This window comes from Ammospiza nelsoni, chromosome 9 (assembly GCF_027579445.1).
Source record: "Ammospiza nelsoni isolate bAmmNel1 chromosome 9, bAmmNel1.pri, whole genome shotgun sequence".
In the NCBI taxonomy this organism is placed as follows: domain Eukaryota; kingdom Metazoa; phylum Chordata; class Aves; order Passeriformes; family Passerellidae; genus Ammospiza; species Ammospiza nelsoni.
Genome location: NC_080641.1, coordinates 15,192,347 through 15,214,796, shown reverse-complemented (window position 1 = coordinate 15,214,796; position 22,450 = coordinate 15,192,347). Strand labels below are relative to the sequence as shown.

General features: G+C 45.9%; 1 protein-coding gene across 1 annotated transcript in view; it reads right to left on the bottom strand.

Annotated features, from left to right (window-relative positions):
• The window catches only part of NR5A2 (nuclear receptor subfamily 5 group A member 2), an 87,228-nt gene extending 65,056 nt beyond the window's left edge, over positions 1-22,172 (bottom strand). The window contains exons 1-5 of the mRNA XM_059478171.1: positions 22,109-22,172; positions 12,215-12,352; positions 9,726-9,844; positions 8,371-8,512; positions 5,005-5,651 (exon numbers count right to left, since the gene is read on the bottom strand). Coding sequence (XP_059334154.1) covers positions 5,005-5,651; positions 8,371-8,512; positions 9,726-9,844; positions 12,215-12,352; positions 22,109-22,172 — 1,110 coding nt within the window. The remainder of the gene's footprint in view (positions 1-5,004; positions 5,652-8,370; positions 8,513-9,725; positions 9,845-12,214; positions 12,353-22,108) is intronic.
• Positions 22,173-22,450: the final 278 nt, after the last annotated feature.

Below are 22,450 nucleotides of genomic sequence, written 5' to 3'. Positions count from 1 at the left end.
ACCTCAGTTTCTAGCAGCTTCCGTAACTGAAGGAACACTGCAGAAATTTTATTTCATCAGCTATGTGAGTTGCATTTCCTGTCCTGATAAACACACACTACAAAGTCCAAAAGCACTTCAAGTTATCAAATTGCCCTTGATTACTTAAGTCTTAATAATGTATCAACCTTTCATCATCCTGAAAATTTTTAAGGTATTTCAGTGCTGATCTTTTTCTCAAAAAAACAAAACCCCAACAGAACCCAAAACTATTTTTTGCTATTCTGTGGTAATTCCATGTAATTGTTGGATTTCCATTGTATAATTCCTTACTTTCTATGCATTCCTTGGTACTCAACTACATATGGACTGAAATTTGAAATTAAAGCTGGTATATAAGAATTACATTATTACATCTATGTAAATTGATTTCACAGAAGAAACTAAGAGCCTCCAGGAGTTCTGTTAATCCTATTCACATTAAGTTTGCACTTACATAAATAAATTGAAACTCTGATAATATAGTTTCACTTCTGGGGAATATGTAAGACAAAGCTAGGCCTTTGTTAGTTTATGAGCTGCCAAAATATCTGTGGTGCCATGTACAGTGCAAGTTCTATACACAGGGTCCTTTGGAGATAAGTAATAAACCACTGTTTGTTTGAAGGCTACAGCTAATGTAAGCATGAGCAAATTTATACTTACAGCAAGAAATCTGGCTTGGGACTGACACAGTCTGCCATCAGTGAATGGTCTAGATTTGCAGACTCAGTGAATAATTGTAGGATGAGCTTCTTTACCATGAAGTGCACTGGTTCTTCCTGCAATCATTCACTACAAGGTTTGCTCACATGGTACTTTGACCTATGACATCCTCACTAAAACAGCCAAATAAGGAAAGGTAGTTTTTTGTGAGTCACCATTCTTTTAGTGCCTTTTGTAGCTATTAACACTCAGTTGATTTTTTCTGATCTTCAGCCAGAAGAAAGTATCCTGAGGACTGTTTTTCAATGCAGGTCCTGTTTTTCTCCTGCTCCAGGCAGAGACTGCTTTCTTTTATGGGTTCAGTAATAGTTAGCTCTGGAAGCAGTCTTGGAATTTTCCCTGATGTGGGCTGATGAGGAAAGACCAGTCCAGAGAAGCTGCCTGCATCATTCCTTGGGGCCAGGCAGCCTTTGGACTCTAGAAACTCTTGCAATATTTTGTTTTTAGCTTTGTACAAAGACCTTTCACCTGACTAAGACAGCTGGCGACAAATCTAGCATCCCCAGGGCATTCATGAGTTTTCTTAGCTGAGGATTAGATGGATATATCTTACTTTTATATTTACTGAGCTTTCAAAAACTCCAGAATAGCAAACAAAGGCCTTCTTTACTATTACTATTAATTACTATTACTATTACTACCACTATTATTACTATAACTATTATCCCGAGTCTTTTGGGATGTAACCTCTGTATTATTTTGTCTGTGTATAAAGAACCAAACAGAAATATACCTCCTTATGGATAAAAAGAGTAATATGTAACATTAACCCCCAGAATTTATGTCTTAATTATTCCTTACAAAGTATTCTGACTTCACATGACATGTAAGGATGTTTGAGATTTTAGCAGGTGTTAAATTCAAATTTACTGGATTGCAATTGGCTGATTTGAATGATTATTAATCCTGACTAGTTGGCTTCTTTAATTTTTCCATTAGTTTCTGATATCCTACATGAAGATGAGAGGTTCTGCTCCTCAGCAAGTGTGAAAATTACCCCTAAATTGCATACTCAAATCCATACACAGGTGATATTCCAATGAAGTACATGCTGTGGGTAGTTCTACACAGTCCATATTTTTCCCTTTTACATCCTCAAATTGTAACATATTCCAAAAGAGGCAATGAAAATTTGTAGATCAACAAGTGAGAAGATTATGATGAGCTTAAACTGGTCAAAGCTTCAGAAAAAAAAGTTTTAAAATAGATTTTTTTTTCATTTGAGATTTCTTTAAAAAAACCCAAATCTGCAGTAAAAGGGAAGAAAGAAGGGAACGTTAAAAGCTGCAGCTCAGTGGTGGGTTTTTGTTATTATCTCTAGGGTAATTGTGGCCTAAAGCACTGACGGACTGGGACAGCATTTTTTATCATATCCTCCCCCTGAATTCTGCCAACCACAAATCTCTACATTTAGCAGAAAGGAAAATGATTGCTCCTTTATATTAATAGAAGAGATGAGGGTGTAAGACAAAATTTATAATGGAAAGATACAGTAAATAATTGTAGACATGCTTCTAGTAACTAACAGCTAGTTGTGCGAGGCATCACTCACCATGACAAAGCCAAGATGAATTGCACACAAGCCACATTTACAATTTTGTACTGTTTAATTATTTGAGTAATTTAAATTTTTAATCCCAGAAATCTGCTGATGCACCTGTCTTATATGAAAGACGTCTCTATACTCCATTGTTTAGACAGGTAGGAATAAGAGTAAAATATAGTTCTGAGCAAATATCTACTTCTCAGCTGTAAATAGATAGGGAACAAAGTTAGCTGTTCTGAAAATATAATTGCATTTTTACCACAATTGTCTCCCCATCCTTCTGCATTTAAAATATGTCATAGTCTTAGGTGACTTTTTTTTTACCCACAGGTCATGTCCTGTGGAAAAATCTGAAATAGCTGCTTTTGCTACCTTGATCTGAAGAACCTGAAATTGTAGATGGATAGAAGATAACTGCATTCAAGAAAGGTTTGTAAATCTTTTATTTAATATTGTTCTTGTCCTCTCAACTCAAAAGAGAGATTTTGTTACTCAGTGCTGTTAAAAAAGTAGGGTCTGATCTAAACATGCTTTTGAAACTGAAAAGCTTAAAGTTCTTAGCATTGTGTATAGTCTGGTCCCTAAATTTTGGATGTGGATGGATTTCTTAATGAATTGTTATTGTTCTGGAATGCTGTGCAATTTTGTTGATCTTGTCCAGCTGAAAAAAATAATCAGGATATGCCAGAAGGTATGAGACTGTCTGACTTCGAAGCTTCCAAATTACAAAGGGTACCAACGCTAAGGTGAAAGCAATGCCTTCTACAAAGGTGTGAAAATCAGTTCATAAGCCAAAGGCTCTGTATAGCAAATTTTTATAATATGTGTATTTTCAGAACCTTGTGTTTACATGGTAATGTATAATACATCCAGAACCAGGAGAAGTTGGTCAGCATTTTCATAAACAAATTTCTGCATCTTTTGTGTCTATGCTAGTAAACATAGGTTGGTTGAAGAACATAATCCAGGCTGAAGTTGGAGGTGAAGGTCATATTTAAAACTGTTCCCAGTATAGCATGTTGAATGCTTGTAAAATTTGTCACTTTAATCATAAATGAAATTTTAGGGCAGATTGTAACTTAAAAGTTTGTACACTGAAAGGCATATAGAAGACAGTCACTTTTAACTCTAGGGTACCTTACTCTAGGCTAAAATACTCCCCAGTGTATGGACAGAAAGATCTGGTCTCAGATATTTGCCACATAGTCTACTGGAAATATAACATGTTCTTAATTTCAACTTTTAAATTATTTAAAATGAGTAAGCATGGCTTATAGCTGACTACAAAATTGTATACAACTGAGATAGCAAACATGTGAGAGCCTTTTACTGTCTTTAATGCATTTTGGTTTTCCTCTCTAAGTAAACTTCCTCTCTTCTTTCTCTTTGAATAGACTGAGCTTTCAGTGATTCCTGCAATCATTCTCACAAAAAAAATGGCAAGAGCTGGAGTTGCATATGCAGCATATACAGCTTGCTTTTCTTGTAATCTGGTTTTGTGTCATGTGTCCATGTCCTTATGGTCATGACAGACATGCTAGTGTGGCAAGCTCTCTGAGTTCAGCCTTTCAATGGATCTCCCTTTTGTGCTCTTAACTCAAGTAGATTCAATTCACAGTGAAATCCTACAGTAATTGTTACATTTGGAAGCTGAGTTATTTTCTCTCAGTTTGAAAGTAGTCAGAAATCACAGGCAGTCACAAAACTTTACAGATACCAGTAGCAAATGTGGCAAAAATATCTCTCTGTAGCAGACAGACACAGTAACTAGTAATGTAACACGGAATCTCAGATGTGAGTTTAGTTCACCATCTTGAGGGTGTTTTTGAGACTGAAGATTATTCTTTCCAGAGCTGATTTTTGTATCGAAACAGTGGTTAAAACTGTAGTTCATACCTATTGTCTGATCTCAAATTTCTGGCTTAAAATTTCTGACTTGAATTTTCAGACCACAAAGCTGCTTTAACAATAAACCTGAAAAATGTAAATGGGGGAATTTCTGTCCACCAGAAAGCTGTGCAGAAGGATTTCCTGGGTGCTCCAGCAAAAATAAGAGCATTGTAGCAGCCTAGACTAAAGGAATCCCCCATGTATCAGTGGTGATGAGAATCAAAAGGAGTCCTTGAGGTATCTGCTTCCTCATTGCTTTCTGTTCCGTGTGTATCCTGCTTAGGTTTCAGCCTGCGCAGTTAATAAGATACGCGGGAATGCATAAAATAATATCCCATTGAGAAACTGAATAGTCCCAATATGGACTTATATAAAGTAAAGGAGGTGGACAGAAATGGCATTCCCCCATATGTTAAATAAGGTAATGAAATAATTACCTTATGGTAATAAGGTAAAAAATGGAACAGGTGTGCTTACAACCCTGAGTTCAAGCCAGACAGTGAGTGATGCTGACAGGGAGGGAGTAGGATTATGTGAGGCCCTGTGGATGTTAACAATAGTTGTGATAAATATTGAAGTACAGAAAAGCTGAACTGAGTATTGAATCTCTTAGCTACAGCTAATTACAGGCTCAGGTGGAAGTCAGCAACAAGTTTCCCTTCTAATAGCCTGCCTACTTCAAGCCAAATAAATAAAGAATAAGATACTTGGGGGGGGGGGGGGGGGGGAGAAAACAAAACTCATGCTTTCCTGCTTGAAGTACAAGATTGTAAGAAATAGTATTTTTTTCTTGACTGATAATATAATGTAAAATTATTACCTACCTTAAGTTCTCTAAAGAAGATGCTACTCCTCGCCCACTCAACAATGGAGAAGAGGGTTTGGTCAGCCATTTTGCACATAAGCCCGAATGTGTTGAGCTTCTCATGTTTGCTTCTGTTGGCTTGCTCTTGCTGCAGATATGCCATGATTTTAGCTTGGACTTGTGGCTCATCAGGCTCACATTTCAGGAGTTCCAATATCAGATGTGGGATACTGGCTGGTGAGCTTGTTTGATAACTATCCATGTATGAGTAGCCCATTATTGACTCTGGTGAGCTGGTGTAAGGGTCAGGGTACTCGGACTTGATAGCACGGCTTGGAAAGTGGCCATAGGTTTGGTAGCCTTGCAAACTGCCGTGGGGCGGCATTGTCATGCTGATGGGAGAGGTCACAAAGGGACTCCTGTCATAGTCTGTAGGAGGCAAGGCAGTATGGTTCAGAGGTAGGCCTTTAGAAGCTGAATGGATGTTCTGGATTGCAGAGGATATTGTCAGGTCAGTTGGCATTGCTTGGATCACCTGAGTCATGGCTTCCAGTTTCAGTCCATTGGCTCGGATAAGAGCTTTCTTCTGCTGCTTCAATGCCCTGTCTCTCTTGTACATTGGTCCAAACTTGTTTCGACCGCCACGCATTCGGTCAGCTCGCACAGCTGTCAGGGGAAAGGAGGAAGTAAATCATTACTAACACTTGGAATTGACATTTGTAATCAAACAGATATTAGGAAGGAGCAGAAATGTAAAAATTTAACTCTTTTTTTTTTTCCAAATTCAGAGTTGCACTTTTGTTCCTAAGGAAAAGGATTTATTTTGACTTAACAAATGTCACTTTTTTCTAGTGATTTAAATGTCACATGCATATATTACTAACAAAGAAGGACTTCTCTGTACATTGATTAGGACACAGGGACAAACACAATGGATGGCTACAGGAATTTCACACCTGCTATGGGATCATGTGGAAATCTCAATGTACATTTGGGTTTATATCAAGCTACTATGTCATTAAGAAACAAGGGCTGAAGTCCAGAATTTGCCTGAGACGTATCCAGCAGACCACATTGTCTCATTATAATCATTCCATTACTGCCTTCCACCGCAGCAAAACATCTGAAATGTAAATTGTGAAATGTTCAGTAGTCACAAAGAGGAATACATTTCTCTTGGCAAAAGGGAAGCACTTCCTTTTGATGATTCTGTCCAGGCTGGTGTAAAACTTTGAGATTTCTAGTTAGCTGAGCTCTATGGAAATGTTTAGCTGCAGTTGGAATGTGCAGAGAGAAAGCTGTCAGCTTGCTGCCTTCTACGTGAAGATAGAAGTGAAACAGAAACTATTGACACTGTTCTGGCTTATAATATCTCTGGAATTAGAAATAATTAAAACAAATCCTACTTAACAGCTGCCTTGGGAGTCATACTGGTGGTCTCTGTCACCGCAGTCTCTGTCACCATGGGATATATGTGATGGACTAGTGAGGAGCTTTCACCAAGCCCACCTTGCCCAACGGCAATTAGATTGAAAGAGGAACCTTTGACAGCCTGGTGACATGTTGAGACTGCTGAGATTGCTGGAGGTTAAGTTCTTGAGCTTTTATCTTAGGGATTAGTAGGACATTAAAAATTTATTATGAATGCTAGATACGCATAATACTGTACCTTATCACGTAAGGACTTTAACGCTTAATGATTTTTTTGGTCCATGGTAATTTATGAACTCGACTTTTAAGGCTTTTTATATCACTATCAGGGAAATACACATATAAATGTCACAAGTATTTACAATTAAGAGAACACATGTTCTTCCAATTTTCTAAACAGCGGAAAAGAAGTTGTATGGATGTGTAGATAAGAAAGCTAAAGTACATTTTCTGCAGTACCTTTAAAACTACAGGTGTTTTGTTTGAATTTGTAGGAAAAATTAGCTGCCAATACTACTTCTGAATGCTGACTGTTAACAAAATGCATTAAATGAATTTTATCCCTAGTAAATGTAATTAATTTTAAATCTGTATACACAGTATCCCCACAGGTACTCTGCAATTAAAAGCTGTGAGCCAAATAGGATTAGGAAGTGCTTTTGTATACATCCCACTTAAATTTAAGGTGAACTTTGTGTAATGACAGAAGACAAAGTTTAGTCTTGTGTCATTGTCAGCAAGTGAGAGGAGTTGAAAGTAGGCGTAGACAAATGTATTTTATCCTTCTTCTTAATGCCAACAATGACAAAAGGATTCCACATGTCCTGTAATTGTACTGTTTGAATTTGGAAGCACATGCAATGATTCAGGATGTTTAGTGCAGTGTGTCAGTGCTAGCTCAGTCTTGTGGGCAAATACAACACCATTGAATCAATCAAACTGCAGGAGGCTGATTTTTCTGTTTATCTTCAGTTGTATCAACAGCTTCCCTTTGCCAGAGCCTGGTGACTGCCTCTTGTCCTTTCAGGTTCCCTTCATGGCTTACAGTCTTCCTCCTTGGCCTGATTTTTTTCTGGCTAAGCGTCTAGGGTGAATGTCACTTCATACAGTTGTAACAGTAAGGAATTTAAGAAATTGTCCTTGGTCAAGGAAAAATGCCATCTACTGTGAAATCTGAATTTTAATATTTTATATATCAAAGTTAGAATGAACCATGCATGATGCACAACTTCACGTTGATGATATTTTTGCATTCGGTTATCTGAAAGGGTATTGTACACTTTTCATTGTTCTCTGTAGATGACAAAGTGAAATGAAGTAAAAAAGTATACTTCAGAATGCCTTATCCTCTTTCAATCACAACAGCCTCGCAGGTGCAGCATCACAAAAATATAGGACACAACTTTAGAGATTATTTGGCTCCTTAATCTCAAAGGCAAGTCAGTCTGAGAAAAACCCTTATTTTATCTGTTTCTTTGTGTTCTGCCTTTGGTTTTTTTACATATGAAGAACATATGTAAAAAAACCAAAACAACCCAACCCTAGATAAAATGCAAATAAAATCAGATCACTCTCCGTAGCAAATGAATAATTTTATTTCTAATCTGGACAGTTGTTTTATATTTAATCTAAATTAAGTCTTTTTTAAAAGCTGCAAAATTATTCAATCTACATCCATGAATTCACAAACTTGAAAAGCCTGAAATATCAAAATATGTACTTATATGAAAAAATGGATTATGGTTTTGACTGCTTTCTTAATGGTAGTAATCTCCCATTTACTTATTAGATTTTTTTTATAAAGCAACAATTTCACTGACCATACAAAGTAACCTTTTGTTAACATTTCAAAGCCATAACTATATAACTTTTTAATATAAAATACAATGCATTAACATCTTATCCTATAATTTTATAGTATAGTTGAAGATATCAACAAGACTATAGCTCTTACCTTCCAATTTCATTCCAACACTTAGACATTTTTGAAATCGACAGTAAGGACATCGTTTTCGCTGTGTTTTGTCAATCTGGCAATTCTGATTTTCTATACATGTGTACCTTTTGTTATTCTGGACTGTTCGCTTAAAGAATCCCTGTATGATAGACACAAAAATTAGTCTGTTTTGCTTGAACGTGTGTTTCATTCAGCATTTCATGGAATTCATTGTAAGATAATTTTCAGAAGCCATTCAAGCACTTACAAAGTTACATAGTTTATTTTAAATTAGCCAGCTGAGCCCAGGAGATAACCACCAGATTGCAAAGGAGGTTTTCTTGTGTTAGTGCTATGTTTTATAGACTTAATGTCAAAGCTTGGTGAGACCTTAAGGAGGCTGTAGCCTTCCATGCCTCTAACACCAGTGGCAGAAATAGTGACACTGACTGCTTCCTTTCGCATTCTTAAATCATTGCAGAATTATTAAAGTCTTCATTTTCAAGTAGTTTTACATGAAATAAGTAGTTACAAAGATAAGAGTAGTACAGAGTACCTCTGGCTATTTTACATCCCAGTGGGGCATGCTGGAGGGATAGTACGTGCTTGTCATTCACTTCTCATTGATTGTTTTTTTAGTGAAAATATAGTGGGCTTAGTTAATTTTTCCATGCAACCGAGTGTTTTAAATTGCATTGTTCTGGCAAAGGAACTTCACTTACATTGCACTGTTTAAGTAACTGTAAATACCCTTTAAAAATTTTTACATGAAAAATCTGACATAAATTCACAATTATTTAAACCTTATAGCACAATAGACCAACACAGGTATATTCATCTTTCTATGTGTTAATTGGTTACTTGACTTTGTGTGTCAAAGTGACAGAGTTTGCATGAAAAAAGTGCATGGTCATTATAATCACAGAGATCGACATTGCAATAGTGAAGAATGAAAATAAAAATCTTAAGAAAGCTCCATTAGATTTTGCAAAGCTGATCTGCATGAAGGATAATCTTCCTACTTTATCTTCCAGAAAAAGAAATATAAATCAACTAAAACCAGTATTTAGCAGAGTTAGCAATGAAAGTTGTTTTAGAACTACATCACGACAGCAAAATACTAAAAAACAGTGACAAAAGTACAATGCAAAACAGTCCCAGTTATTTGCATTTGTGCAGAGGTCTCTCTCAAAGAGACTTCTGCATCCTAAAGCTTTTTGGTGGTTAATTATTTAACGTGAATATATTAAGAAACATATAAAAAAAACCCCAAAATATTATACATCCGCTTTATATATTATCCTTTTTTTCCTGCTTGTTCTTTGAAACAGTTTTGCTATACTTGTGTTTTTATGGACTGATTAGTACAGAACCTTGCAGCTTTCACAGGTGAGAAGTCCATAATGGTACCCAGAGACTTTGTCTCCACAGACTGGACACAGCTCTTCAAGGTCTTCATCATAAGAGTAATTCACCATTTTAAACTGAGACACTGGGGGAAAGGAGAAATAGCATATTCAATTAGAATTTACATTACTAACTCAAATATTCTACAACTTTCTTATCTAGAGACAAAGCTTACTTAAACAAGCACACCACTGAAAAGAGGAAGAAAAAAGTTTTATTGAAAAAAAACAAATTGCATGGAGACATTCAACTTCCCATCATCTGCAAATCTGCATGGTACTTAGCAAGTGTAGTAAAATGCATCAGCTTCTAAGTTTTATGTTCTAAGTATTTATACTTATAGAGTGCCTTTAGTGCCTAGTCCTTATTTTATGGAATCACAAACTGAAAGAATTCATTTAAATCCGAAAATGATCAGGTGTAAGCTTTAAAAAAGCAGAACGAAAAGATTGTCACTTGTATATTGAAAGTAATTATTTTCCGTTAAAGTTTTCTTTCAACATCAGCCCGCAAATTTTTAGCTAGACTAAAGCTGTATCTCACGGCCCCAGCACTTTTGCCCCGTGTGAAATCCAGGTTAGTTACTCGCGAAACCAGGTTAAAACCACCTCCTCCGCGCCTCCCAAGCCCGTAGTCTCGGGATGACCGCCACCCCTGCGGGCCAGGGCAAGCGCTGCGTGCTGCACCCCCGGCTGTGGCAGCCAGCAGCTCCGCGGTCCGGGGGGAACGCTTTTTAGCTGTTCCCGTGTCGGCAGAGAGACACGAGCCGGGGCCGCCGTGCTCGGGGGATGCGCTCAGGCTCTGCCCGGCCGGCGGACCCGGCTTCCCCCCGCTACCGGGGGCTGCCGTGAAACCTGCACGCCGGCGCCGCCTGAAGTTTCTGCCGCTCGGGAAGAAGCCGGCGGTCAGGAGGGAACGGGAGGCTAAAATATGCGGAACGAATGCCCGGAGCGTGCCCACTCGAGCAAGGCTAACCCTCACAAGGAGCCCTGTCAGCCGCTCCCGTTATTTCTAAGAAAAAACCTTGCTGGTCAGTGCACGGCCGGTTTCCTTCCCCTCCCTGCCGCTAAACCTCCGACCTTTTCGACAAGCACTGTGGCAGCGGAGGACTCCTGAACACGGCGAGAGGCGCTGGGCATCGCCGCTGGACCGCTTAGGATGTCGCCTCTTGGTCTTTAACTCCGCGGCTGCCACAGTTCGGGGGCAGCGGGGCGGTCAGACTCGGCCCGAAGCCCCCGGCCCGGCTTGCCAAGGCAAGGAGCTGCACCCGGCGCTCGAGGGAGCTCCCGGAGCTCCCGGGAGCATTATCCCACCGTCACACTGCCGGCAAAACGTTTCCTGAGCCACCTCGGCACGGCCGGGGATCGCCTCCTGTCAGCGGCATGGGGCGGACACGGGGCGGCCACGGGCGGAGGAGGAGGAGGGCCCGGCCCTCCCCTCTGCTCCCGCGGTCGCGGCTCCAGGGTCTGGGACGAGGTTGCCCTCCCCGTAGGAAAGAGTGGGAAAGCAGGGGTTTTCCGAGCGCCGCGCCCTTGCACGGAGCATCCTCCACAGGAGAGAAAAGGGGCGGTCGGGTCGCTCCCAGCACCTCCGAAACCCCCGGCCCACCCTGCCTCTCCTTGCCAACAGGCTCCCAAGAGGAGAGGGGACAGTTTCTAAAGAGCAGCTGGGACGGGAGTTTCTGCCCCGGGAGAGTCGCGCGGGGCGGGGCGGCCATACCGGACTCCAAGGCAGGGAGCCGACCCTCGGCGGGGTCTGCGCCGCCTCCCTCCGCGCGCTGCTCCGGCCCCGAGTACGGCACCGGGAACAGCCTAACCCTAACCCTAACCCGGTCCTGCCGCCCGACATAGACATTGCCAGCACCACCCCAGCTTGGGCATCCCTCTGCCTTCCTGGGCACCCCGCAAATCCGCCACAGAGCTCCTGCGAAGCTTCGCTACACCGCCGCTACCACCTGCACGGTGCCTGTGGGCGCCTCACCCGCGGGACAGAGCCCTCGGGTCCCGTTTCGGGACGGCGTGTGACACGCAGGGTGCTCGCCAGAACTTCCACGCGTACCTCCACCTGCCATAAACTTCGAGGCCGTTTTGCGCGGAATGGGGATTAGACCGAGATCCCCTGGATCTGCAGCGGGGCCGGGCAGCGTCCGACGGGACGTCTGCACCCCAGGGTAGGCTCTCGCCGGCCAGATGCTTGGCAGTTTTTCGGCCCCGTTTGCACCTTCTGAGCAGGGCTTTGTCGTCGCCTCGGCCCTGGCACCCCGGCCCCCTGTCCTCGATCGAGCCTCCCTGAAAGCCGGCCCGGGAAGGCAGGGGCTCGGCGGGGCGCGGAGCGGGCGGTGACGGGGCAACTCGCAAGCAACTGCCGCAAACTTTTTTGGCAGGACGAAGGGGCGCTTTGCCGAGGGAGACCCGAGCGTGCGCGGAGGGGGAGCGCCCTGCGTCTCCCCCCTTACCTTGCATGTTTTCCGGCATCTGCCCCTGTTCCCCATTCGACCGGGCGAGTCCCAGAGCCTCCGTTTCCACTTTGGGTAGCATGACAAGGCGGCTGCGGGCCGGGCTGGGGGCTCCGTGTCCGTCCGCGACACCAGCACCTGGACACGGCAGCACAGATTTAGCTGGAGCAAGGGGCGCTCGGCGGCTGCTGCCTCTTCCCCCTCTTCCTGTTTTTCCCTCCCTCTGCTCCACGCCAGCCCTTGCCCAGTTGCAGCGGGAGTACCGAGCGGCCCCGGCCGCCGGGAGGAGCCGCCGGGTGCCCGTGGCTAAGGGAGCCGCGGAGTGGTAGTCGAGCTGCAGGCGGCGGGAGGCGGAGGAGAAAGAAGGAGGAGGAGGAAGACCGGGGGTGCTGAGGAGGAAGGAGGAACCCCGGGAGCCCGCAGCAGCTCCGCCCGGAGCTCAGCACGGCGGCAGCCCGGCGCCCCGATCCATGCGGAGCGGCACAGTGCACAGGAGCACTCTGCCGCCGCTGGTGCTGCTGGCCAGGGTTCCCACCCCCGTCCCCCTCCTCCCTTCCTCCCTCCCTCCTCCTTCTCCTTCCCCTCCCCCTCCTCCTCCCCCTTTTCCCCCCGGTACAAGTGCGGAGGTGCCGAGTCGGGACCTCTAGCCCCGGGCCCGCGGGGAGGCGCTCCGGGAGCCCGGGGGCTGTGGGGAGCGAGGAGTCCGGCAGAGGGGGGCCCCGGCACCGCCGCTGCAGCCAATAAGGCAGAGGCGGGATGAGCAACACCCCCAGCGCACACAGTGCAGAGCGCACACAGTGCAGTCACCCCTACCCGGTTCTTAAACGGGGCTGTGAGGGTCTGGCCTGTTGCCTCCCCTTCCAGCCCCAGCGGAGCCCGACGGGCTACCAGCCTTGCCAAGCCGGGCTACGCCTGCACTGCCTTCAGCGGCCGTGCCTCTTTGCCAGTGGGCAGCCACGCTCAATCTCTCTTGGGGCCGGTGGGGCAATGCCTCCGCCCGGCCAGCGCCGGCTGCGGAGACCCCGGCCCTCTGGGCGGTCGGGGGTGGACAGCGGAAACCTCTGCCCTTGCGGACACGTTGCCGCCGCGCAGCCCTGGAGTCTGAAACAAGCAAGCGAGAACCGTGTTGGAGCTCGCTGTGCTTATTCAGGCTTTTTGGGTCTCCCTTCCTTAGGCGTCGTGCGAAATCGGTCAGTGCCAGTCTCTTCCCTTGCACAGAAGCCAAAGCCCTGGCAGAGCCATCGCTTGAGCCCCCCTTCCCCGGCTCACAGTGCAGCAAGCGGCACTATTTTCCAAGTTGTCCTAAAGAACTCGTTTCTCGCAAGTGTGTGCCTCAGCGGCGAGAGCCGAGCGGTCCCGCGGCGCGGCGTTGCGGGGGCTCCGGGGGCAACTGGGTGCCGACCGCCCGGCGAGCCGGGCCGGAGGTCTGCCTGCCCTCGTTGGCCTTTCCGCCCCGCTCTCCGGGAGGGCCCGGGGGGTTCCGCGCCGTTCCTACTGCGCCGCATAGGTTTGATGGTGTGGGATGAGCGATATTTGCACCTTGGAAAGCACCCGAGCCCTTCGTCCGAGCGCTCGGTTGCCCATTCTCTGACTCTTTAATCTGTATAAAGTGTTGGAGAAGCTGAAAATGTTTGGTGGTGAAAACTGCTTCCGATGGAAAGTGAGGCGCGGAAGTGTCTCCATCGCGGAGTATGGCATTTCCCATCGGCTGGGAGAGCGATAGGGAAAACTGGCGGTTGTTGTAACTTATTCAGCAGTGCTGATGATCGCAGGGTGAACCCGCGCTGGGACAGGCGCTCCACACGCAGAGAGCGAACTCGGCTGTGCTCTTAACTTTTTGCAACCAGTAGCTGGGACACCTTTGCTAACTCAACGCAAATTCCTAGCCAACCCAACATCAGCACCACCGGCGTAGAAGAAGTCTTTTCCCCTTCTCTGTGCAGCGTTTGATATTTGGGGGATGGATCCAACGCTCAGAGAGGCCCGGACCTCTCTGTCTCCTTCCACTCTCACCTTCCGCCATTCGCCTTCGGGCGGGAGCACGAGCGGGCGAACGATACCAACACGTTATTTCTCAAGTTATAATTTCACAATTAAACAGGTCCTCTGCGAATAAGTTTTAGGACAGCAACATGGCGAGATGCGGGACCGAACAGTTCGATGGCTAAGACGGGTTGGCTGAAAACCATCTAGAGAGAATGACCCCGTTTCTGGGCAGAAGTAGCTCGTGTTGAGACCCTCCTTCGGCCCTTGGGAAGTTATTCCCAGGTGCATTAGTTACAAACATTCCCTCTGTCAGGCGCCACCGTGTAGCATCGCCTTGCGCTGATCCCGGGCGGCTCAACACTGGCGGCGACAGCCGCACAGCGCCGATTCCGCTCCCTCCCTCGGGCGCCCGCCGAGAGGGCTGCGGGTCGGGGGCCTCCGCTTCGCGGCGGGGCCGCGGCCCTCCGGCCTTCCGAGCTGCGGCCGGGCCGCCTGGGCCCGACGGGCGGCCGGAGCGCTCCGGGGGCGGCTCGCAGAGGAGCGGCATCTCCTCGCAGCCCTGCCCCGCAGGAGAAGAGTCATCAGGGCACAGTTCCAAGCGCATTTACAGCAGACCATCAGGACACCTGCGGACCCGGGTCCTGCAGCCCGCTGGGCTCCATCGGGGACAACCGGTCCCCTCCCTCCCTCTCGCTTGCCGCCGGGTGGGTCACGCCGCTTGGCGATTCCCCGACGGGGCGCTTCGTGCTGCCGCTCTCGTTACTGCTGCTCCGGGAAGGCAGCTGCGTTTTGGGGAAAAGCCGGGGAAGGAAACGCCGCATCCGGGACAGGGCAAGCGAAACTAGCCCGAGTGCTGCGGGGCTCAGGCGGGCTGCGGCCCCCGCGGGCACCGCGGCTAAGTGCCCCAGCGGGCAACACTGCCCCGCGGGCGCGGCCCTAGCACCGGTTCCCGGGCTGTTCCCTCCTACTCAGGGGCTTAGTGCCATTCTGCCAGGGAATTGTTTGGAGGGAGTTCCAACTGTACATGGCAAAGTGACTCTGCGAGCTATCGCTATGGATGAAAATACTTTGGAGTGGTTATTACACATCCACATTTCTCTGAAGTAACAGTTTAGGGCAGTACATATTATAAATGATACCTGGTCCCTTGTGGCTACATTTAATTTAACATGGAGTTCTAGCTCTCACGATTGCCTTGAGCAACCTTAATTACCCTTTCTTCTAATCTCTTCTCCATTCCTTACCAAGTTCTCCAAACTTTTTTTTTTTTTAATGCGATTTCTCTCCTGAGTTTGCCTGCCTTGTTCTGACTTTGCCTGAAGGTCTTGATTGACGCGTGTAATTATAATTATAAAAGATGATGGCTCGGGGAGCTTCCAGCAGCCTTGATTAGTACAAGGAGCAAGACCTGGGATACTTTATACTTCCCTATTTAAATGTATGTACATTTACATTTTAAAAACCCCATTCTCTAATGTTAAGTAATCTGCAGCTTTTCCACCTCTTTGTTTCCAAGGCAGAGGTTTCTGTGTGATGATATTTCAAGGCAAGCTCCGATTGCTTACAGCTTCCAAGAAGGCACAGAACCTCAGCAAATTTCCAAGTCTTTTTCCCTAAGCAGAGACATTTCCAGCTTGGAGTGATCTCGATGAGAAACAAATAGCATGATCTCTTCCAGCTTTGTGTCGGGAGGTGTCCCGGAGAAGGTTTCATTTACCTTCCCAGCAAAGTAGCGAAAGAGAGCATTTGTGGGGTGGGATGAGCGGGGGAGGCGGGGAGGTGGATGTTCAAGAAAAACTTCCCAGAAACAAATGAAATAGATAAATAAGCAGAGGACTGAAACTCTTCCGCTGGGAAGTCTAAATCCAAAACCAATCAAAAAGACTTAAAGGGAAGTATTTAAGGAGGGAAATCCTCATCCTGTCTCCCTTTCTCTCCCGCTGAACATTCCCGTTTGCCGCCGGTGCAGAGCCGCTCTGAGCCATCACTCAGTGAAAACAGTGACTTCAGCCAAGCTCGGGGAAGGAGTCAGCATCACGCATCCTGTCCTCGGCATAGACACGCAGCCTCGGGCACAGGCTGTCACTGCCACGGGCACGCAGTGGCGCTGCCTCGAGAAGCGCCCCGGCGAAGGCAGCGTGCGGCAGCGCGGCCGGCACGGGATCTCTGTGCAGCTGGGAAAGTTCAGAACGCGGTTTTGCTGCTTGACCTCACACACCTGTCACGCCCAACTTTACGAGACTATTTACATCAGGAAAAGCATGGCAAATAAAGTTCCTCTCCTCTCCTCTCCTCTCCTCTCCTCTCCTCTCCTCTCCTCTCCTCTCCTCTCCTCTCCTCTCCTCTCCTCTCCTCTCCTCTCCTCTCCTCTCCTCTCCTCTCCTCTCCTCTCCTCTCCTCTCCTCTCCTCTCCTCTCCTCTCCTCTCCTCTCCTCTCCTCTCCTCTCCTCTCCTCTCCTCTCCTCTCCTCTCCTCTCCTCTCCTCTCCTCTCCTCTCTCCTCTCTTCTCCTCCTGTCATAAGCAGATCATCCCTACATATGATCAGAGCAGACTGCCTCAAAACCTTCCAAACCCCGTAGCCAACGGTCTCCTTTCATCATTTTGCCCAGGCGATATTGCATTCAGTTCCTTGGGATTCATTAAATGGAGATTGCTAGTGCCTCCAACTCAGGTTTTTGGAAAGGAACTGTCCCTTCTAGAAAAAAACAAAACAACAAACAACCCAGAAAAAAAGATCCCTAACTTATTAAATCAACCCACTCCAAACACAAAAATACAGTTCCCACTTCCCCCTCATTTTTTCAGTTTCTTTTTTTTTTTTTTTGTTTGTTTGTTTGTTTAGTTTGGTTTGGTTTTGATCACTCGCAGCAAAACAGAGTGAATGCCTCAGACTGAAATACTTTTGTAGTAAAACGCACGCCACAGAGGACCACGTCTGTGCCTGTTGCCTTCATTTTATACAGCTAATCATTCATTTCTGCTTTACAGAGACGTCGTTCCGCTCTGGTCCGGCATAGAGAGCCATTTCCAAACGGTCAATTATTGACCGAAAAGCCATTTTTCAAGCTCGGCCAAGCTCCTGCTGCCCGTCGGAATGCACTGCTTTCATGAGCACCTGGCAGCAGTGTGCTGCAGAATGACAGGAGACTTCGGAGAGAGGAGCGAGCAGGGCCAAGTGAGTGGTAAAGCATCTCTCCGATTGCCTTTCTTTTATTGGTAAGTGAGTCATCAGTGAGATGTCGTAACACTTCACCGCGTCCTGCCGCCGTCTGCTCCGTCCCGCCCGGCTCGGGGCGCGGGCCCCGCCGTGGCCCGGTGAGCATCGCCCGCCCGGGGCGCGCTCCCTCCCGCGGGGCGGCCCGCACGCCTGGGGGCACGGGCTGCCGGCACTTGTTGCTGCAAGGCAGTTTCCGACCGACATTCTGCTGAACTAACTGGAAGGCGTGGAAGGGCTAAGGCATGCCCGGGCGCCCTTGGGGACGGGGTGAGCCGTGCTCAGGGCTGGCGGCACGGCTTCCCTGGATCGATCCCATCATCAGGTCTCTTTCATTCAACGCTTAAAGATCCAGTTTTGCAAGCAGAGAGTCTATTAGAAATTCCCTCCTCCCCTTCCCGCCCCGAAATGACATGAATTCTGTATGGAAAACGCCTTTAGTTCCGCGCTGCCTGGGCAATGGTGTTGCCGCTAACGGTGCGACGGGGAAACGCGCTCGCTGATCGCCGCTGTCTGCCGCGGGGGCGGCGGCTTCCCTCGCAGCCGGAGGCGGGGAGGCGAATCCATCAGCGGGGCTCCTTTCCGCGCCCAGGAGCGGAGCCGCTGCCCCGCGGCGGCCGAGGGACTGCCCGGACCATCCCCACGCCCCCCTCCGCCGCCATCCCATCGCCCCTTCCCAGCACTGATCATTACGGTTCTGATGAGGCGATTCTGTTTCTGTCTGTGCTACCCTTTTGGAGCCGAGTGTGGAACCTCTAGTTAAAAAGCTAGAGCTTAGTCTGGGAATAGAACTCCAAATATATTTGTATATACCGCAAGGCTCCCGTCAGGGCTGAGCGCCGGTCTCTGTATCATAAGAGATAATTGATTTCTATCCTGCACAGACAGGCTTAAAAATGAAATTTCTTTTGCTGAGGCAATTGACCTTGATCTGCTGGTGGAAAAAAGAGATGGTTTAGGTCTGCTTCTTCCCTCCCCCTCCCTCCATGTTTCAAAGCTTGGAAAACTTTATTTAAAAATATTTTTTATAGCTGATCTTTATAATGAAAAAAGTTTAAGCTCATACATAGCTATTTGTCCCAAGATTTATCCACACATAATGTAAAATAATAACTATGAGAAGATAAACTAGGCATAGTTTACACTGAGAAATCTTGATAAAGATTGTGTACATTTGCATGTCTGCTCATTGCACATAAGGATGTACTAATATATATTAATATATAAGGTTATATATATATATGTATTCATGTAATATGTGAGTAAACTCTAGACATTAATAATGATCTATCATGAGAAGTTTTAATGGGTTTCCCTACAAGACAGATGCACACAAATCCTCCTGCAGACACTTCTTCATTTTCACCCTATATATATAAGACAAGTTTGAGAGCTGACCTTTAAATTACCCTCACAGACAAGAAGCTTGAGGCTTTTGTCAGTAGTGGAGCAATCCCTCACACAGGCATCATCTTTGCCTCATGTACTGTGGTATTTAAAATCAGATTAACAGAAAAAAATTAGATGTAAATGTAAATACTGCTCCTTTTAGATAGCTCATTTGCAGTATAAGCAAATGAGGACAGGAAAAGTGGGAAGAAAATTGATAAGAGTAACAGCAAAAGTCCAATGACATAAGAAAATAACCTATGGCATATCTTACAGTCCTCACACAGCTCAAACTGTTCACAGCTGTGAAAGCTTTGCCTGCATAAATGCTGGCCAAAATCTTGATCTAAACTTTAAAAGATAGTGTATACTGTCTTTGTTAATCACATGAAAATGCTACTATTCCTATTACTACTAAACATAAAAACTGACTTTGCCAAACTCATGAGCCCTAATTTGAATACTATTAATTGCCTGAGGACATACATTAAAATGAAGACGGCAGTAAGTATTCTACAAGCTGAAAAATATCACAGTTGTAAACTACAAGTAGATTATTTTTCCTCTTATATAACCATTTTTAAAAGTAAATGAAACAGTTATTTCTGTTAAATAATCATAGCTAATGTTTATAAAAATTGCATAATGTCCCTGATGATGCTAAGACAAGAGGCTGATTTGAGGAAAAATAAAACTAGTCAACTATCTTTGTATTGCCTCAGAATCTGGTAGAAGAAAAAAAATCATGGCACTTCCATAAAACCATTTATGTCCATATGGTGTTTGTCATCTGGAAGATAGGATGTACTATTAAGATTTTGTGAATTCTGGTTGCCTTTTTGATTGTGTGACTATAAAGCTAAAAGCAAGTATCAACAACCAGTAGTGCCCACTCACACTCCAGCTCCAGGTTGGTTGTGTTTGCCCTCCAAGGGAGAGGTCCACTGCTATTTATACCAGTGGAGTCTGATTTGCATTCATGGGAGCTGGAAGATGCCCTCCTTGCTGGGAGGAAGCTGTGACATGTCAGTGGTTTATAACAAAAACTAACTTATTGCCAGATGGGGAAATGCACAGAGTGCTCCCTGACAAGGGCAACTCAGCCCCTGTGGTGGGAAGCAGCAAGTGTCCCTGCCCTGAGGGGCTGGTGGGATGAGGGTGCAGAGGCTGTGGCAGCCTCTCAGAAACCCATCCACTCTGCCTTGGTTAGAAAGGGAAAAGTGAAGGAGAATGCCAGAAAGGACAGGACAAAAGCAAAAGCCTGGGGATAGGATTTACTCTTACGAGTATGTGACCCTGCTGCTGATTGTACTTCTAACCTGGGAGGACAGCTTTTTTTTCTAAACAACTACTCTCCAGTGCAAATAAGAACAGAATCTGGCTACTTCCTATTTGGTTCCCCCAGCTCCAAGCAGAGGCCCTCTGTAAGGGTTAAATGGAACCCAACCCTTGGTGTGGGTTCCATTTAACCCTTACAGGTACATGTGATCAGTTCACAAAGCTGAGTTACGTGAGTTTTTCAGGGATGCTACCATGGGTTCTGGCTCAGCAGTGTCATGGAAGGACAGAATCCTTCCCCTGAATCAGAGTACACAGGATTTTTGAAAGTTTCCCAAGATTTAGGCCTGCTTGTTTCTGGGCCATGCTTTATGAATCTGTCCTGGTATTTTTGTGACACAGCACATGTATAAGTGATATGGTGACAAGAGTCTCTGCTACTCCCTGTAGCAATGTAATTTGTCATATCCACATGATTTTGGGAACTGAGACCTGCCAGTCTTCTGGAAACCATGAAAATGACATTTAATTGGTCTAAATATCACAGGTGAGTGTCTTATTTTCCCTTCTCCTAGGGTTTTATCCTTTCACCTTAAGAAACCTTATCTCAGTAACCACTCTTCAGATAAATGAGATGTATAATTATTTTACTATTCCTCAGGAAAGAGAGCCAGAGGGTCCCTCTGTGGCAACCAGAAAGAGGAAAAGTTAGAGAAAGACCTGGAGGGGAAGCTGGACTTGCCACCTTTTCCGTGTGTTTCTGGGGGCAGAGCTGTGCAGAGGAGTACCCCACACCTGTAGGGAGGCACAGGGACTCTGAGGGGACATCTGGCTGAAACATGCTTCGGTCCAAGGTGGGAGCCCTTCTCTGGGAGAAGTATCAGCTCTACCCAGAAGACAAAGATCAGTTATGTTTGAGGCTATTTCCTGCAGCTGTTGCTGTGCCCTCTATCCCCACAGTCCCAAAGCCTCCCTTGATGGCAAGGTGCCCACATCACACCTAGCATCAGGGTGAACTCCTCACCTGCCCTGTGATGACGCACTTTGGGGCAAGAGGAGGAAAGCGTACCCTGATTCCGCTTGTGGGCCAAAGATCCCTTCTTTCATCCCTGCCAGGAAATGCTGTGCTGAGGCACAGCCTTGCAAAACCCTGGGCTGTGGAACCTGCAGCGCTGCTAGGTTGGCTTGTGAAGCGCCTTCTGCTCCATGAAGGAGACTTTTCCTCTGGTAAGCCTTCTGCAGGCCTGCTTGGCCCCAATTTCAACCTGGGCACAGCCTGGTGGGACAGGGAAAGGCACCTCGCTCCAGGTGTGTGGTGAGAGACAGAGTGGCCTGAGACAGGAAATGTGTGCAGAAGGGCAGGGAGGTGGTGGGGACATGCACCCATTGGGGCTCGGCCACAGCCACCACAGCCTGGGACAGCCTGGGACATCTGTCTGTGCAATGCCCCTTGTGCCTGCAAGCCAGAGCAACCTGTGCCTGATGGCTTTCTGACAGGGAGCGGGTGCTGTTTCCATATGCTACTGAAAGTATTCACTTTGCTGCTCTGAAGTCTTAACTGACTTCTATTACCCAGCCCACTCCCACTGAATGACATTTTCAGCTATAAGAAAGAATCCGCATTTGACAGAAACCACAGTATCACTGAAAAGACATAACCATTCCTGTGATTTTCTTCAATATGAATTATCAGGCCAGAAGCAATTTAAATCTAATTTTTGCAAATGTTTCTACATGCACACGCACAATTTCACAGTTATTATCAATCATAATGGATAAAAATACTGTTAATTATGTAATTATATGTATTTGATAATTGCATTATCTCTAGAGAAAATTGTTACTCTATGGATCATCATCTGTTTTCTTATATTTTTACATGATTTGGTAATATTCTCTCTAGCCTAAGTATATGTGCAAATTAATCATAGGCTCACCCAATGGTAGTGATTTTTTCAGTTTGGATACCCAGAAATCTAATATATTTACACAGAATCTTCAAAACAGTTAGAAAACTGTTACTTACCAGCTGATGTAAGTCCATGTTTTATAGATTCCTGTATGGTGGCTGCGTGAGAACCAGAAGACATTATTAGGTGTAAATATACCGTACCCTTGGGTACAAGGGGTACAGCATTGAGTACAGGAGAGGTGCAGCCTGTAAACTTTTCTGGCCTTGAGACTCAGGCTATGATAGCCTTCAGTGAAAGTCGGCGTGATGAACAACAACAAAAAAAAATATCCAAGAATTCAGAAAGTAACAAGCATGTCTTTGAGTGGACTCTGTACTTTTTCCAGCATTAGTGACCTGCTGTAAACCATGTATCCCATTTCATGGTAGTCTCTAATCAGAAGAATTGCAACTTGT